The sequence below is a fragment of the Rattus rattus genome, chromosome 2, assembly GCF_011064425.1.
Source record: "Rattus rattus isolate New Zealand chromosome 2, Rrattus_CSIRO_v1, whole genome shotgun sequence".
Lineage (NCBI taxonomy): Eukaryota > Metazoa > Chordata > Mammalia > Rodentia > Muridae > Rattus > Rattus rattus.
The window spans coordinates 97,922,709-97,938,776 of NC_046155.1; the positions used below are offsets into that span (position 1 = coordinate 97,922,709).

Consider the following 16,068-nt stretch of genomic DNA (forward strand, 5'->3'; position numbering starts at 1 on the left):
AGGTGAGGACCTGGACAGCCTCGTGACTGCATTCCATTTTCGAAACAATTACAAGAGGAAACAAGCCAGTCAAAGGAAAAATTAGAGCAGAATATAAAGGCGGAAGACAATGCAAGATGCCAGAGTGAATTAGCCGGGTAAGGCTGAAGCCGAAATAACTGGAAGCGGTGTGGCTGACGCAAACCTCTAATGCAGTTTAGAAGGATAAATTTTTGTCGTGGGAGAGGCATTATGCAGAGACAAATTTAATAATAAGCTGTATATATACGGCCAGGCTATTCCTGTACAGCCCGGGGAGCAGGAGAACAGACAGAATGGAAACCCGCTAACAGACTCGTCTTGGTGAAAGTGATTTTCAAAAGTCTTGGCACTGATTAGTGTAGGCTCAGGCACTGGTTAAACTACTCAACTGTAGGATTGACGTCGTCGACCAGGATCTTCTCCTCATCCTCCTCCCCTTCTCCTCTTTCCTTCTCTTTATTCTTTTTAGATTATTCGAGACATTCTCATGTAGTCCAGGTTAGACTCAAACTCACTATGGAGCTGAGACTCACTGATTGAACTTCTGATCTAGCCTCTAAATGCTAGGTGACAGATGTGTGCCAAGCCACCATGCCTGACAGGAATGAGAGCTTCTGTAGTCTCTTCTTCTGCACCAAGGACAAATACCTGGTCCCTTAGCTAAGAGCTGGCACACAGGTTGGAAGGCTGCTGGTAGTTCCTCACCTCCCTTCGTGGCTACACAGGGAGGGGTAGCGTTAACAGGCCAGGCTGGGAGCAGATCAGGGGTTTCTCTTCTGCTGCCCGTAAGCAACTAGGCCAGACAGAATTGTCTAGAAAGCAGGACCAGGTCTGCCTTGGAAAAGACTGGGGTCCAGGGAATCTGACCCTAGAATACTGCACCACAGCTCACTGTGAGGGGTTGGGTTGGCTTTGCTCTTCTCCGCCCTGAGACTTCACATTGGTCCAGAGATCTCAGAGAAACAGAGGTCACCCATGACTTGTCTATGACAGTATCGGGTCTTAGATACAAAGCCCCGGGGATATGGACTAGGATTCTATTCTCAAAAACTAGAGTGGCGTTGGCGGTCCCTGGTCAAATGTATGAGATCTTGACAATACACATTAAGTAGGAATGGGTCTGAATATAAAGTGGTCTCTGAAGATACAAGGCCTCTGAAGGAAAGGATAAACCTTCCTTTCCCAGCTGTGGCTCCCCGACCATAAAAACTGCAACATTCTGAATCAAAGAGCCCCTCTCCCACACCCTTCATCAACTGTGGGGTCCTGCTCCCTCCTGCATTCAGAGATCTCCTTAATCTCGTCTCTGGATTCTGCCTCCAGGGGGCGCCAAATAGACACTACTCGAAGGCCACCTGGGCCTGGGGAGGAGGCCTATACCTACCTTGACTGCACTGATGTGCACAGCTGGAGCCAGAGAGCTGGAGCCCCCTTCTGCTTAAGCATGGAGAGGGTCTCCACAAGTGGCAGAGCTAGGCTGAGGCTCTGTGTGGGGTGCAGCATTTAGTCAGCCTAACTCCCTGTTCTAGAATCAGGGGAGAGAGATGCTGTACAGCTCCACCCCGCCACTTAAGCGTGGTTCCAGGTTGGCCATCTGGCTGGGGGAGGAATGGGGATGACCCTCTTGCTTGAGAAATGGCCAAGACAGTGACTCCTTGGTTCCAAAGAGCAAGCAAAGCCAGAAGTTCCTTCAGAGTCACTTCACGATTTAGCAGATGACCCGGCATTGGACTGTGGTGCTTCCGTCATCTGTGGCTGCTGCTTTGCCCATCATTGGCAAAGGCTCAGAAGATGCGTGGCTGTGGCTGCCTTCCTGGTGGGGCTGGGACTGTCGACCTCCTGGAATCCTTCTCTGGTCCTGACGCTTACAGTTCTTGTAGGTCTGCGCTCTTTACAGTGGCCTTGGTGCTGGCCTCTCTGCTCTGCTGCCTCAAGATGGCCAAAACTAAGGCAAAGCACACCAGGGATCCGCTTTTGAAGAAGAACTGGAGACCTATGAATCTGAGGGAAGAACGAGAAACCTTGAACCCAGGAGCCCACACCCCAGGTCTGGTTAGCCTCAGGGTGGTGATGGTAGAGTCAGTTGACGGGGTGCAATTACGCACTGAGGCTTGGGGACAGGAAGTTCTGCAGGGAGAGACTAACGTCCCTCTTATTCTGTCACTGACAGGTGGATGACCCAGGCTAGCCCTGCATCTCCTATCTGAAAGCATGACTGCCCTCTCCCACCGAACTCCTGAAGGCCCCTGTTCAGCTTTCCCTTTGCAGGAAGCCTCCCTAGACAGCCCCAGACTACAGGAACTGTGTCCTGGGGCTCAGAGACAGAGGCGACCACTCCCTGGCTGGCCCTTGTCCTGTTGCAAGTTCTTCCACACCCACCCAACCTATGTTATCCATGTCTGCCTGTGGTCTCCTCTTAGCTCTACATTGTACAGATAGGAAGACTGAGCCCCAGGGGAGGGGTCAGGACTCCGCTGTCTGATAGCTTAGAGGAGAGATATGGCTTTGTCATTTCTAAGAGCCTGGGGCCTCTTTAGCTGTCGTTTTCCTCATAGGGGAGCTATCCAGAGTGGAAACTTATATAGGAAGTCCCAGTACTTCAAATGCTGAGGTGGGAGGATTGTCATGAGTTCAAGGCCAGCCTGGCTGCTCTAGTGAGTTCAAGAACAGCCTAGGCATAAAATAAAGTTATGACTCAAAAAAAAAAAATCCAGGGTTTAGTGACACAAGCCTGTAATCCCAGTGCTTGGGAGGCAGAGACAGGAAGGTTGGGAATTCAAGACCAGCTTCAGTTATATAGTGAGTTCCAGACCAGCCAAATGAGACCTCTCTAGAGGCAGTCTCTGGCTTGTAGGACGAGTATGCCCTGACATGGACTTCCCACCCTGGTGCTTACCGGTTTCGGAGCAGATCATGGTCATAGTAGCGGCAGACAGCTCGCCGTCCACAGGTCAGGGCCCAGTGCACACAGGTAGTATCAATGGCACTGCCATGGATCACAGGACTGGGCATCCAGGCTGGGGAAGGAGATAGCAGAAGGCTCAGAGGATGGCAGAGGGTCACCATTCCCCAGTCTCCACACTCAACACATGCAAGCCACAAGGGTGCTGGGTCTCTTGGAGGGAGCCCCCATCACGGCTTGGTGTTGCCAAGACACACCACCTCCAAACACAGGGCGAGGTCTTGTTACCCCCCTCTCACTTAGAAATCCTAAGGTCCTATGCATGCCTGTGTATCCCAGGACTGGCACACAGAAGATATCGGCATGCCCACCACCACCACTGAGGTCCCTGGGCAAGCACTTTACCCAACACTCGCAGGAGCATGAATTGCATTCCCACTGCCAGGGTCTTGTCTTCTTTCTTCACACCTCTGCCAGGAAAGACATGGTTGTATGAGGATGGACTGAGAGACTCAGCCCCAGCACCAAGCAGCAGCAGGGTCTCAACAGGGGGTTCCACCTTCTATGCCAATCTCCTCCCAGGCTGAAGGCCAGGCGGTGGGGAAGGCTCAGAGCCTACATCTGTCACTCCACAACCTACAGAGACCACTTTCCTGCATCCCAGGCCCACATACTGACCTCCAGGGTCGCAGGCACTGCTCGCCCCACCTCCTGTAATTCCACTGAATTTTCCAAGTCTTACACTCAGAGTCTGGTTTCCCCAGCACTGGAACCCTGTGACCTGGGATATCCAGCAGTGACTGGCTTCTGAACAGTGCCCACAGCTGGCACTTAGGGGAAGCTCCCTATAAGTCAGTCCTGCATTCAGCTCACTTCACCCCTGTGAGGTGGGCATGTCCCCAGCCCTATTCTGCAGATAAGGGGACTGGCAACTGTTGAGGAATCAAATTACCACAGCCCGCACACCCAACTCCTTGTCAGCATCTGTTCCTTCTACATTCTCCCTCATGCCAACCTGTTTTATGAGCTCTATCTTCTAACTTCTGTCTGTCTGTCTGTCTGTCTCTTTCCTTCCTTCTTTCTTTCATCTTTTCTCTTTTCTCTTATTTTTGTTTTTTCCTCCCTCCCTTCTTTCCTTTCTTTTTTTTTTTGAGACAAGGTCTTTTCTGTGTAGTCCTGGCTGTCTTGGGGACCTAGGACACTTGAGTGACCTCATTCCTTCACCTCTTCCCTCGAATGTCCCATCCTGGCTGTCCGTAGGAGCTCCTGGATACCCACCCACCCTGCCTGCTCTGCTGTCACCTCAGGATGAGCATGAAGGAAGGTGTGTGGGTGATGCTGGCCACTGCTGCTCCCAGGCTGATGAGGAGAATGAAGGGCAGCACCAGGCGGCTGCAGGCAGACTCACAGGAACCTGCAGATATGGTGCCATTCCCTGCCACACAGCTGCAGTTGGTGTAGAAGACCTGGGGTGAGGAGGAGAAGAGCCTTCAGGGGCCTCCAAGGGTAGTGGCCCACCAAGTTTCTACAGCCAACAAGGCAGAACTGACTGGAGTCCCAAGCTCTGACCATTGGATGATCTGTGATCATTTGAGTCAAGTAAGGTGCCTGGAGGCAGACTGGCTGTGCTCGGATTCACTGTCCCTAGGCCAGTACTGGTGCGTTTGAGGGCAGCCTGCAGAAATTCCAGCCAGGGATCAACTAAGAGGTGGTCTGATTACCACTGTCCTTTGGTACCTGTCATGAGTAAGTCCAAGCCAGCAAGCTATGGCTTCTTTTCCCTTTCCTATTGTTCAGTGTGTGTGTGTGTGTGTGTGTGTGTGTGTGTGTGTGTGTGTGTGTGTGTGTGTGTGCATGTGCACACACATGCACATGCATGCATATGTGAGTGTAGGTATGCTCAGAGACCAGAAGAATGTGTCAGATTCCAGAGTGGAGTTACAGGTGGTTGCAAGCTGCCAGTGTTGGTGCTGGGAACTGAACCCAGGTCCCCTGCCAGAACAATGCACTCTTAAACATGGATCCATCTTTGCAGTACCAGGTCAGACCTTGACAAACGGACGACAGTTACTGAAAGCCTCAGCCAGGTGTGCACAAATTGGTACTGCTGGCTAGGGTACCTGGAACCCCCTGGACCTCTTACTTCTTACTACAGAAAAACAAACAAACAAACAAAAACCCCCTGATAATTCCCAATATGAGAAGGGCCGAGGAACACAGGGCGGCCACTTGGAAGGATTTAAGCTCAGTGGCTCCTGGGATGAGCAAGCAGAAGTTCCGATCTCCAGGGTGCGTGGGAAAAGAGCGCTGAGGTGGAGTATTTAGGCGATAGAATCAGTGGAAGAAGAAAGATAGGATGGCGGGGGGCGGGGGGCACCGCAGCTTGGATCGATGGGTATCCAAGACATCTACCTATTGCCACGCAGAGCTGCTGGGTATGACCAGGCCGTACTGTCAGAACCCTAAGCCCTCACAGCACTGCACATTGCTAACACGTGTCCTTTAGGCTTCAGTGACCCCAAGTAGCCCACTGAGCTGCAGACACCCTGGAGTGAGGCCAAAGCAGAGGACTGGCGGGCAGTGCCAACCCTGCTTCTTTACTTGCAGGGACAGCTGGGGTGGATGGACACCAAGGCTGGACACTGCTTTCTAGATTCCTCCTCAAGCTTCCCTCATAGGCATCAATGTCCATGGTGAGAAGTGCTCACAGATGTCCCCAGTCTTCCCCACAGGGCTGACCTCGCCTTATAAACCTGAGGCACAGTCAGACCTAGATCCCCTGTCTCACTCTGTCACTACCTGAGTGCACCTCGGGCATAGACCCAGGTTCTCGTGATGAACCAAGGAGGCAGGCATAGCAGGAGACAACCAATCCCAGGCTGGAAAGAATCCCTCCTCTAAGTGGTGGATCCTCTGGATCTAGGGCAGGCTGGGCTTGGGATCAGAGACCTGGATTCTAGTCCCAACTTTGGTGTAAAACTCTGGGCACTGCTTATTCCTTTCCCAGGCCTTCACTTCTTATCTGTACAATGGGCATAATAAAAGTGACTGTTTAATGTCTCCCAGGAACTGTGGATCTTTGCTTCCTGGGTTAGTAACTCACCCAGTAAACCATTCACTACAGGGTCTGGGGTGTGTGTGTGTGTGTGTGCTTTAAATCTCTGCCTCAGCTGTTATCCTGCCTACCCTCCCATCCCAAGCCCTTATTTGCCTAATGATCCTGGAAGATCTGTCACAGATGGTGCTTCTTCAGGACCTTTCTGGACCCTCCCAGATGGGCTGTGTCCCCTCCACTCTTGTGTGTACTGGTAGGGACCACTTGTGTCCATCTTCAGCCTGGAATTCCTGTGGGTCATTTCCTTGAGCAGACCAGCAGCTGGGCGCTCTGGCTCACCTCCCTGAGCCCTAGCTGGCCATGAAACTTGTTGACAGAATGGTGCTCTGCACCTGCCAAAGCAGAGGAACAAGGCAGTGACAGAAGAGTGAGAGCTGAGAGGTTCAGAGTGACAGGCGGCACATGCAAGGAGGGGTAGGGGTTTGGAGTGGGGATTGCATGGGAGGTTGGCCTTACCTGGCTTTTGCCCAGAGCTTCCTGGACCACACGACCTGTGCAGCCTGCATGGCAGGGTGTGGTGTACTCCACATAGGCACTGGTATCACAAACAGGGTTAAAGTCATCTGATTGGCAGGAGCAGGGCTCTGAGCAGCCAGGAAACAGGCTTGGCCCCGGCAGGGCACTAGACAGAGAGGAGGCAAATGTGTTTGGCTGGGCTCTCCTCTCTCAGGCCCTCTGATGAAGCCTGGCTCCTACTCAGAGAGGAGTGGCCAGTGATTTCAGCTGCAGCTGTTCCCTGAGGGAGAAACGCTGATGCTGACGCTCAATGAACTTTCTAATGGGGGAGTGAGAAGTCTGGGCCAGAGGCTGTGGAGTGCCCTTCAACCCTGGATTTTACACGTCTGGGAACTTCTGCAAATATTCCTGTCTTTGGATGGAACACAAGAGAAATCCCTCCCAGAAGTGAGTGAGTGATGCAGGGACCATTTTCTCTTTGAGCTGAATTGCTACTTTGTCTCTGTAAAGTACAGCTGTGGTGGGGCCCTGGCAAGGAGTCGGACCAGCTGTGGGGCCTCTAACCCATGCCTTCCTCCCTCTGGGACCTTAATTTCTTTGTAATCTGGGTTGGGGCTTCCTTCTCACTGTTGCTTTCCTGAAGTCTCATGACCTCTGTGGTCATTCTCCTGTCCTGCTTACCCTGTCAAGCGCCCCCACCAGAGGACCTACCCCAGGATTCCAGGGGTGCTCTTGCCCTAGCTGGAGAACTGAGGGTGGATAGGAGTTGGAGCTAGAAGAGAGACTGAGTCTAAAGGGGTGAATACCCTGGATTGTGGGCAAGAGGATGGTGCTGGGGCCTAGGCTGTGACCTGGCTTCTTGCCAAGAGGAAACGCAGCACCCCTGCCAGGCAACATTGTATCATCAGTAAAGTGGGTCTAGCTACCAGCCCACTCTAGAGGTCTCATAGAGACTCAGTGGAACCCAAAAGGGAAACTCCATTGACCTCAAGAAAGCTTCAGTGAACTAGAACTCAGAACTCATCAATTATAAGATTTTTGTGAGAATATGGGTGAGATGCCATGTCAAGGGAGAAGGGGAGAAAGGAGACACAGGCAGGCAGGGTGGCCTGAGACCAATTGAGTGAACTGGGGGGAAATTCCCTTTTCCTGTACAACCAGAGCCAGGGTCTCTTACACACCCAGCCGACTCCCCCTCCCCACCCCCTGTGTGCTTCCGAAAGTCTCCATGTGATCTCCTCTGTAATGGTTCTATCACGGCCCTGTGGATTAAAATCCCCACTGCCTTCACTTGAAACATCACTGCTCAGGCTTGGGGCTTCCTGAGGACACACAGGACACATCCTGCACACGGAAGGCCCTACTCCAGACATTCTGGCTGTTTGAGAAAAGGAGAGAGAAGGCCCTGAGCTGCGACACGTCACGTGTAAGAGCCTGGGTCGGGGAACCTGGCACTTGAATGAGGAAGGCTGTGCCAAGGGGGAATTCTAGCTGGGTGCTGGGCCAAACAAAACTCAGTACATCTTCCAATTAAAATGAGGCAATTGTAGGAAGAGACAGGGCTTTTTAATCTCTGCTGTCTCCTTGAGGAGGACTGCCCAGCTCCGCGTTCACTTTCTTTCTCTATGGCATAGAGCTTGTCCCTTCTTGGGCAGACCTAACTTCAGCTGGGAGCAAACGCCTCCCTCAGGCTATGCTGGATCCTGCCTTCTGTGCGTGGCCTCCATCCCACTTCTGTGGGCCCACAGGTCTCAGCCTCCTTCCCCCTTCCCCCGGAAATACCATCCCGCAGCTGGCTGCACCCTGACTCAACTTCTGACTCTTTCTAGGCCTCCTGTCCTTGATGTTCCATCCATGTCTCTTCTGTGGCATTTGGTGCCTTCCAGTGACCACCGCTTGCATGTACATGAGCCCAGGGAGGGGTTTGCATAGGGCTTTGTAGGCATTCGGGGGCGGGGGGGGGGGGAGACAGTTCCCACAGGTGAGGGAGAAGTAGGTGGCTCACTGACCTACCCTCACCACGCACCTTCCCATGCGCATGCCCACTCACCCCAGGTCCTGCGTGATGCCTGCAATATGATGGGTAGAGCAGCCAATGAAGAAGAGCGGCAAGCTGAGTAGCAGACACAACAGCGACCCGAGCAGGCAGAGGGCACTGCACTGCATGGGACTCAGGTGGAGTCGCTTGACTAAGACACCTCCCACCACGATGCCCACAATGGCCAGGGGGATAGTGAGGCAGCCGAGGAGCAGGTTGGCAAAGGAGGCTGTGATGGAAAACTGGCGTTCCAGGAACTTAGGCAGGAAGGTGGCCGTGCCCGCCACCATGGATGAGGTGCACACCTGGGACAGGACTACCAGCAAGAAGATGGGGTGGCGCAGCGTCCGCAGCAGCACCCTGGGGAAGACTGTCGGGACAAGCAGGAAGGAGGTCAGCGTGGGCAGCCAGCCACAGCATCCATGGCTGTCTACCCCGCCCCTTTTGTTCCGTTCTCTCTCCTCCATTCCGTTTAATTCTAGCGCGTCCCATGCTATCGCGTTACATTTGACTCCTTTCTGTCCTGCTCCAGTTCTGAAATTCTCTTCATGTCTTTCAGTTCACTGAGTTGCATGGGGGTTTATTTAACGCGTTTATTTCTGTTCAGGTCTGTTGGAGTCGAGTCTACTTCACACCATCTCATTTGAGTCTATTTCTTTCACTCCATCTCATTTCAGATTTCTCCCCCTCCCCCACTTCTATTGGATTGTTCTCCCTCTCTCCACTCCCTCAGGGTCCTTTTCATCTTGTCTTGCTCCTTCTATGACAGCCTGGCCTTGGATCCTCCCTTCTTTGTCCTTAACTCAGATGCCCACTGCTGCTCTGATGCCTCTCAGCGAGTGTGTTTCCTGAGAGCACTGTACCTAACAAATTGCACATTTTATTCACTTAGCCGTTTTATTGCCAGCTCATCCTCATTTTATTTCAGGGTAGTAATTTTTACATTATCAGTTGCTTTATCTCTAGAGCCCAGGGCACACTAGTCATTTTGTAAAAACGTTGTAAATACTGTTTAATGAATGAGGACCAGATCAAATGTCCAAACGCCTGGGGCAGAAGAATCTCAGGTCTCCAGAGAAAATGAACCCCAGGGCAGCCGTGGGCCAGGAGGCTTCCTGGATGTAGGACAGAGCTAGGAGCTAGAGAGCGAGGGGACTTGGAGAGGAATTCCTAGTGGGGTGTGGGCAGGAGACCAGGCTGGAGACAGGCAGTGGTTATGACTGTTCTGGCACTGGGGACCCCCCCAGGCTCTGGGTAGATCCTGACTCCTACCTCAGTGCCTCGGTCAGGCCGCCCTCCCTGAAAGCGCTAAACCTCTGAGCTCAGAATTGTAGGTTAGTCCCTTCCCTCCTGGGTTCAGTGTTCCAGTGAGTAGGGTGACCAGGGATGTCTGAGGACACGCTCTTCTCTGACATATGGGGTTCTCCACCATCAGACAGTGTGAGCAAGAGCTAGTTAGGAGAGACAGCCACAGAGGTCAGGCGAGAGAACCTTCGAGTTCTGTCAGACCGAAGCCTGCATCCCTGTGTCAGAGGAGACACACTCTCTCTGCCTTCAGAGCACAGTCAGACTAGTGTGGTCCCTATCTTCAAGGCCTGAACCTGCTTCCTTAAGAGCCAGAAAATAAAGTCAGCTCAGGAGGGGTGAGAAGGGCCTACAGCCTAATGCTTCCTTCAAGTGCCTGGTCCTTCACCTCCAGACCACCTCTTCAGCTAGTATTTGGGCTGAGTTAGGTGGCCCTAGACCTCACTCCAAGTAGCTGTTGCAGCCCTTTTCCTCTGTCCCTCCCACTCTCCCTCCCTCCTCCTGACTTCCCTTCCTTCTTTTCTCCTCCCCACTCCCTCCGTGCATTGCCCAGGGCATCTGAAGCTCCCTAGGAACCGGTCTTTTATATTACTTGGTCTTTACCGCAAAGACCCCGAGGGTGGGGCGGGCAAGGCCAGGCTCTCTTCACTTCTGGCACAGAATGGTCTCCCTTCTGCCCCTCCCATTTGGATCCTGTTCTTTCTCTCTGGCAGCCTGGCTCCAGAGGGCTCCTCTCTCCACCCTGCTCATTCTGCTGTACTCACCACTGCAGCGGATGGTGAGCCCATCCCCCACTTCTCAGCAGCTACAGCCTTCTCCACCAGGGATGGAAAATTCCTGGAGGGCAGGGCCATGCCTTTCCCTTAGCTACCTGAAGGGGAATTCCAGGGCCTGTCTTCTGCTCAGGTTCAGCTTCCTCTTAACACAGGGCTTCCCTCACTCAGCACAAGGTCTCCCTGTCAGCCAACGGACCTTCCTCAACTCAGGGACTGTCTCCCTCCACAGCCTTGCCCAGCTCAGAGGCCAGGCACTGGCCAAGCGTGCCCCCCAGCTTAGGGCTGCTTCCTCCCTCTCCTAACTCCTGGACCATCAAATGACGACCTCCTCTATCATGTTGGGCTGCTCTCTTTCATCAAATAGCTCCTTCCTCCATTTGCAGACTGTGAGAGAATGTGCCTCCCCCGCATTAGGTAAGAACCTCCTCTGCCAGGGATTGTCTTCTCCAAGAATTTCTTCTCCTTCATGCCCCCTCACCCCCGGCCTCCCCATGATTACAGGTGCTCAAAGTCAGGTTCTTGTAGAGCATTGCTGCTCAGAGGCCAAGTTGGCTAACCAGCCACAAGGCCTACAGAAGCCGAAGGGTCTGGAGATGAGCTGGCCCAGACCACCAGTTCTGGGATTTAAGCTGCACAACCAGCCCCAGCTGCTCCCTGAGCAGGAGGCAGAGTGGGGATTAATATGTCCTTCCATGCTATAGTGTGCTGAGGCCTTCCAGCAACTGAGGGTGACCTGAGGTTGTCAGTGTAGGCCACTGTCTCTAGGCCCAGCCCTGTGGAATTTAGACATTCCCTTCTCCTGGGAATCCTGGAAAATTGGGAGCTAGATTATAGATACACCCAACACCAAATCTTAGAAGACTGGCAGAAAAATTGGATTCAATTTTTTTTTTCTGCTCTACATGTCTTTGGTGAAGGGTAAAGGATCCCTTTGAATAACGCCTTTCTAAATGGAATTAAACAGCAGATCCACTTACTGTTCAAACCCGAACAAGAACAAAAAGGTAGGTGCGATCGTAAGGGAAAAAACTGCACCTATGTAGGCGGTTTTTAAAACTGTAGACAGGTGCTGCCTGTGCGTGCCTCGTCCTACTTCACATGCTAATCCTCAAGAAAGGCAAACAAATATCACCAACCCAACCTTTATAAGTGGAAGCTCGGGTTAGAGGCAGAAAATAACTTCCCAAGACTGTATGACGGCAGGACTGCTACATCAGGGCCATTCGACTTGCTTGGGCACAGCTGGTACTCAATCAATGTCCACAGGATCGAGTTCTTTAGAAAATTCTGCCTAGTCCCACTGTGGGCTCCTGTAACTGACTGATTGATTTCCTTGTGTCAGGATCAGGTTAGCATGAAGTTTCTGTCAGTGAGTCTATTTCTTACTATACCGAGAAAGTGACCTGGGAAACCAAGGCCCACAGAGAAGCCAGGACCAAGAACTAAAAAGGCTCCTGGCTTTCTACCCATGCCACATCCGGGAGATTTAATGAGAATTTACTCAGGGCTTCCTGCTTGCAGGCTTAGGGGAAAGTGGAACACAAGCTTTGTCCTTTAGGGGTTCACTACTTATGGCAGGGGATGGGCAAAGACAGGCAGAGCTGAGCAGAAGCTCCAAGGATGCTGAGAGCCCAGAAGATGGAGGGATCCTGGTGGGATCCAGGCACATAAGGACAGAAGGGCTCTAGGACATGAGCTAGCAGGACAGGAAAGACGGTGATGAACATCAGAACCCCTGAGGAGAGGGGTCTGTGACCAACCTTACCAGGATTGTCTGAGCTCACCAGAGGCCTGTGGAAGCAGACTAAGTAATACGGAAAGGCTTTAAGAGGACTGCATTCTGGATGGTCTCAAAATCACCTCTGGTTTCCTCCCTCCATTTTCATCTGGGCTCACTTACCTTTAATAAACTGGACCACAGTCAAGTCTGGGGCAATCTGGGGCAATCCAGCCTGTTTCTTTAAAGGCTCATGCTGGGAGGAGAGCTCCTCACCCTGAGAAGACATATAGCCAGGCCTGGTCAGCTGGATGCAAGACAGCCTGTTCAGACATGGCAGTGGGATAGGCAGAGGCACTCTGGGCTAAGCTCTGGCGCCCCACTGGTATTTCACTGGTTCTTGGCCCTCTAGGTACTCCAGAGGATTTAAAGATTGAATGAAACTCTTGAGGTTAAACTGTAACATGTTGCCATTCACATACTCTGACCTCAGGCCACATAATTAAACAGGATGTCACTGAGAATTATTATTACAGATACAGCTATTATCAGTGCTGTCATCCTATGCATTTCAGCACTTTCTTCACAACCAGTTAGATGACCAATTTATTCATGGTGATACTATCCTAATACCATTACCATTGCCTCTGTCCTAGCCAATAATCTGTTATTATTGTTGTTACTTGTATCTTCAGAATCATTGTCAACATTGTGATTATAATATCATCACCCTCATCTTTAATACAATCATCTTCATCAATGTCACCAACCTCATCTGTATCGACACATGACAAATGTCACCAAAAGGGACATCAACTCACAGTCCTACCACCACCGCAGCCACCAGTAATACTTCCGTGGCTGACATCGTTATCACTGACACTATGTGATGACTAATCTTGGTTATCAACTTGACACACCTGGGAATTCCAGCTGAAGAAATGTCTCCATCTGATTGGCCTATGGGCCTGTCTGTGGGTCATGTTCTTTAGTGCCAATTGATGTAGGAGGGCCCAGCCCACCGTGGGCGGCACTCTCCCTAGGCAAGTGAGCCAGGGCTGCATAAGAACGTAGTTGAACATGAGCCTAGAAGCAAGCTCCACGAGCTGCATTCTTTATGACATCACTTCAGGAAGTTCTCCCGTTGGAACTGAGCTCCTTGGGTTTTCTGCTCTGACTTCCCTCAAGGATGGGCTGTGACCTTTCCAAGTTGCTTTTGTTTGAGGTGTTTATCACATCAACAGGAAAGTAAATTGGAGCAGATCACCAAAGCTATTGATCCCACCACCACTATCATCCATCATCAATGTCACCATCACCTTTAGCAACATCTTTGCCACTCCTATTACCCAACAGGATAAGCACTCTATGGTGCTTGTGGGTCTGACGTTATTACATTTTTCTATGCAGCCTGAGGCCAGAGTCAGCAGCCAGCAACTTCAGAGGAAAAGACTTTGGACCACTGTCAGGATTAACCAGTTCTCTGGAACTATGTGGATGGAGAGAGTAGGTGTCTGAGTGGTTGCTATAAACACCCCTTTCTCAATTCAATTCTTTTCTTCCTTTTGAGACAGGATCTTGCCTCATATACCAAGCTGACCTCCTGCTCTGCTTCCGAGTGCTAAGATCACAGGCCAGAGCCACTGTGCCCGGCTTCCCATCTCAGTTTCCACGAGACTAAAATCTTCTCTCCACATTTCAGAACCTTGCTGGCCCTCTATCACAGAACCCTTGTTCAGGTTCCCACAGCTTGCTCCCTGCACTGGCTGCCAAAGCCTGACCTGTCTCGGCAGGCAGTTCATTCAGATGTTAAGCCAGGCATGCCTTCTCCCCTGGGCTTTGCCTTTCTAACTCCTTACATCATAGCTGGGCACAGCTTTGGGTTTCCTGGCCTGGGGTGGGCTGGTGACAGGGCAGAAAGCACCAACAGGTAAAGAACAGAAACAAGACTGTGGCAGGAAATAAGTCTGAGGCAGATAACAAGCAGCCTTTGGCTTCTGTCAGTAGCAGGGAGCCATGTATCTCAGAGACCTGGCACATAGAGGAAGGCTTCCCAAACTCCTGGCCATGCCAGGAAGCCTCTGTTTCAAGCTTGCCAAGGGAATCATATGGGCCCTAGTGGACAGGCTTGGCGGATGCTTTGCCTTGTAGGCAGAGCTGGGGCTTCTGATGCATGGTCAAAGCCTGTACAGGATTTGTTTTTACCTTGGCGGAGCCCTAAGAAAGAATAAGGTAGGCTTTCGGAGTTATTTGGGAGACTGGGAATTCAGAATGGAAGTTAAATAGATTTTTTTAAAATAGAAATGAAATAAAATATCTATTTTACAAACACATAGGTCTGAGTCAAGACTTTTTCTGGGTCTGTCTTGCTCACTGCTGTACAGGGCTCTGCAGAAGCAGGCATTGTGTTTGTCTCCTTCTCTGTTTGAACTACGGCGCTCATTACAGGAGCCTGAAGCAAAATCGTATCTGATAAATCTTCACTGAAGGAAGAACTGGAAATGGCTCTGGGCATCTACTGCAGCCGACACCAAGCTCTTGGAAGAAAAGCCAGAACAGCAAGCAGAGATGTCGTCGCAGTAGGAGGCAGCCCTCAGACCAGGATGGTTCAGTCAGGCAGTGAATTACGGAGCTCCTCAGGGGCTGGGAGAACCGAGAGAGAGGCCAGAAGATGAGGGGCCTCGGATGAGCATGTGTGAGCTTGTGCTATCCTCCTCAGGACCTGCAGAGAGCAGTGGGTGGGGAGTCCTGCGCTTCTTCACATGTGAGCGACATACTCTGGGGGCGGGCGACACACAGCTAGAAGTGGCACAACTCAGACCCGAGGATTCGCTTTGTTTGCGTTCACAGCTGTCTGGAGGTAGTGTGGCCTTCCGGCTTCAAGTGCATCACGCTTGCCAGAGCTCTGTGATCTAATGCAGCAGCCGCCAGTCACATGTAGTGACTAAACACTCAAAATATGGCTAGTCCAACCAAAATATGTCACACTTGGAAAATATCTACTCTATTTTCAGGATATAATAATAAACATTTACATTTACATTATTATATTCCCAAATCGGATTTATTTTTTTTTTATTTTATTTTGTTTACGAAACAGGTCTCATGAGGTCCACGCTGACTGAAGGTGACCTCCAAATCCTTTTAAAATTTCTGAAACAGAATCTCACTGTGTAGCTCAGGCTGGCCTAGAGCTTATCATTCCTTAAGTTCATGGTTGTCCTCCTGCCTCAGCTGCCAGGGGGCTGGGACTACAGGCATGAGTTATCACATACAGCTGACTACAAACTGCTAATCCTCCTGCCTCTCAAGGGCTGAGGTTTCAAGTCCGTGACATGATGCCCAATCTAAATCTAACATTAAAATAAATTTAATTGACTTTTGAGTGTAGCTACTAGAGATTTGGCATCACCGGCACGACTTGGCTGACACCTCTTTTGGACATGATGTCATAGACCATGGTACTTAGCCCTAGCCACAGTGGTCAGGGTAAGGGCCTGGACAGTTGAGGGAAACGGGGTAGGAGTTGAAGAAAGTAGGAGAAGCCAGATGTCACAGACGGGCTAACAACTTCTTCACATTTCTCACCAGGGAGGGGCAGTCTTGCCCTTGAGAGCAAGCAGAATCTGGTGAGCTTCGTGTCCAGGTCCCAGTGTGACCTTCCCCTTGCATGCACATCCCTGTCAGTTTGGTATTCTTTCACATCTGCCCTGGTGGTTCAGTTCAGGTGCTGTCTGA

At 51.3% G+C, this 16,068-nt stretch overlaps 1 protein-coding gene across 2 annotated transcripts in view; it reads right to left on the reverse strand.

Annotated features, from left to right (window-relative positions):
* Positions 1-209: 209 nt before the first annotated feature.
* Positions 210-16,068, reverse strand: part of Slco2b1 (solute carrier organic anion transporter family member 2B1) — a 38,075-nt gene continuing 22,216 nt past the window's right edge. For both annotated transcript variants that reach the window (XM_032893023.1, XM_032893022.1), the window contains 7 exons: positions 12,514-12,607; positions 8,545-8,902; positions 6,495-6,660; positions 4,226-4,389; positions 3,329-3,393; positions 2,918-3,038; positions 210-2,022 (listed from right to left, as the gene is read on the reverse strand). In XM_032893023.1, coding sequence (XP_032748914.1) covers positions 1,887-2,022; positions 2,918-3,038; positions 3,329-3,393; positions 4,226-4,389; positions 6,495-6,660; positions 8,545-8,902; positions 12,514-12,607 — 1,104 coding nt within the window. In that variant the 3' untranslated portion in view covers positions 210-1,886. The remainder of the gene's footprint in view (positions 2,023-2,917; positions 3,039-3,328; positions 3,394-4,225; positions 4,390-6,494; positions 6,661-8,544; positions 8,903-12,513; positions 12,608-16,068) is intronic.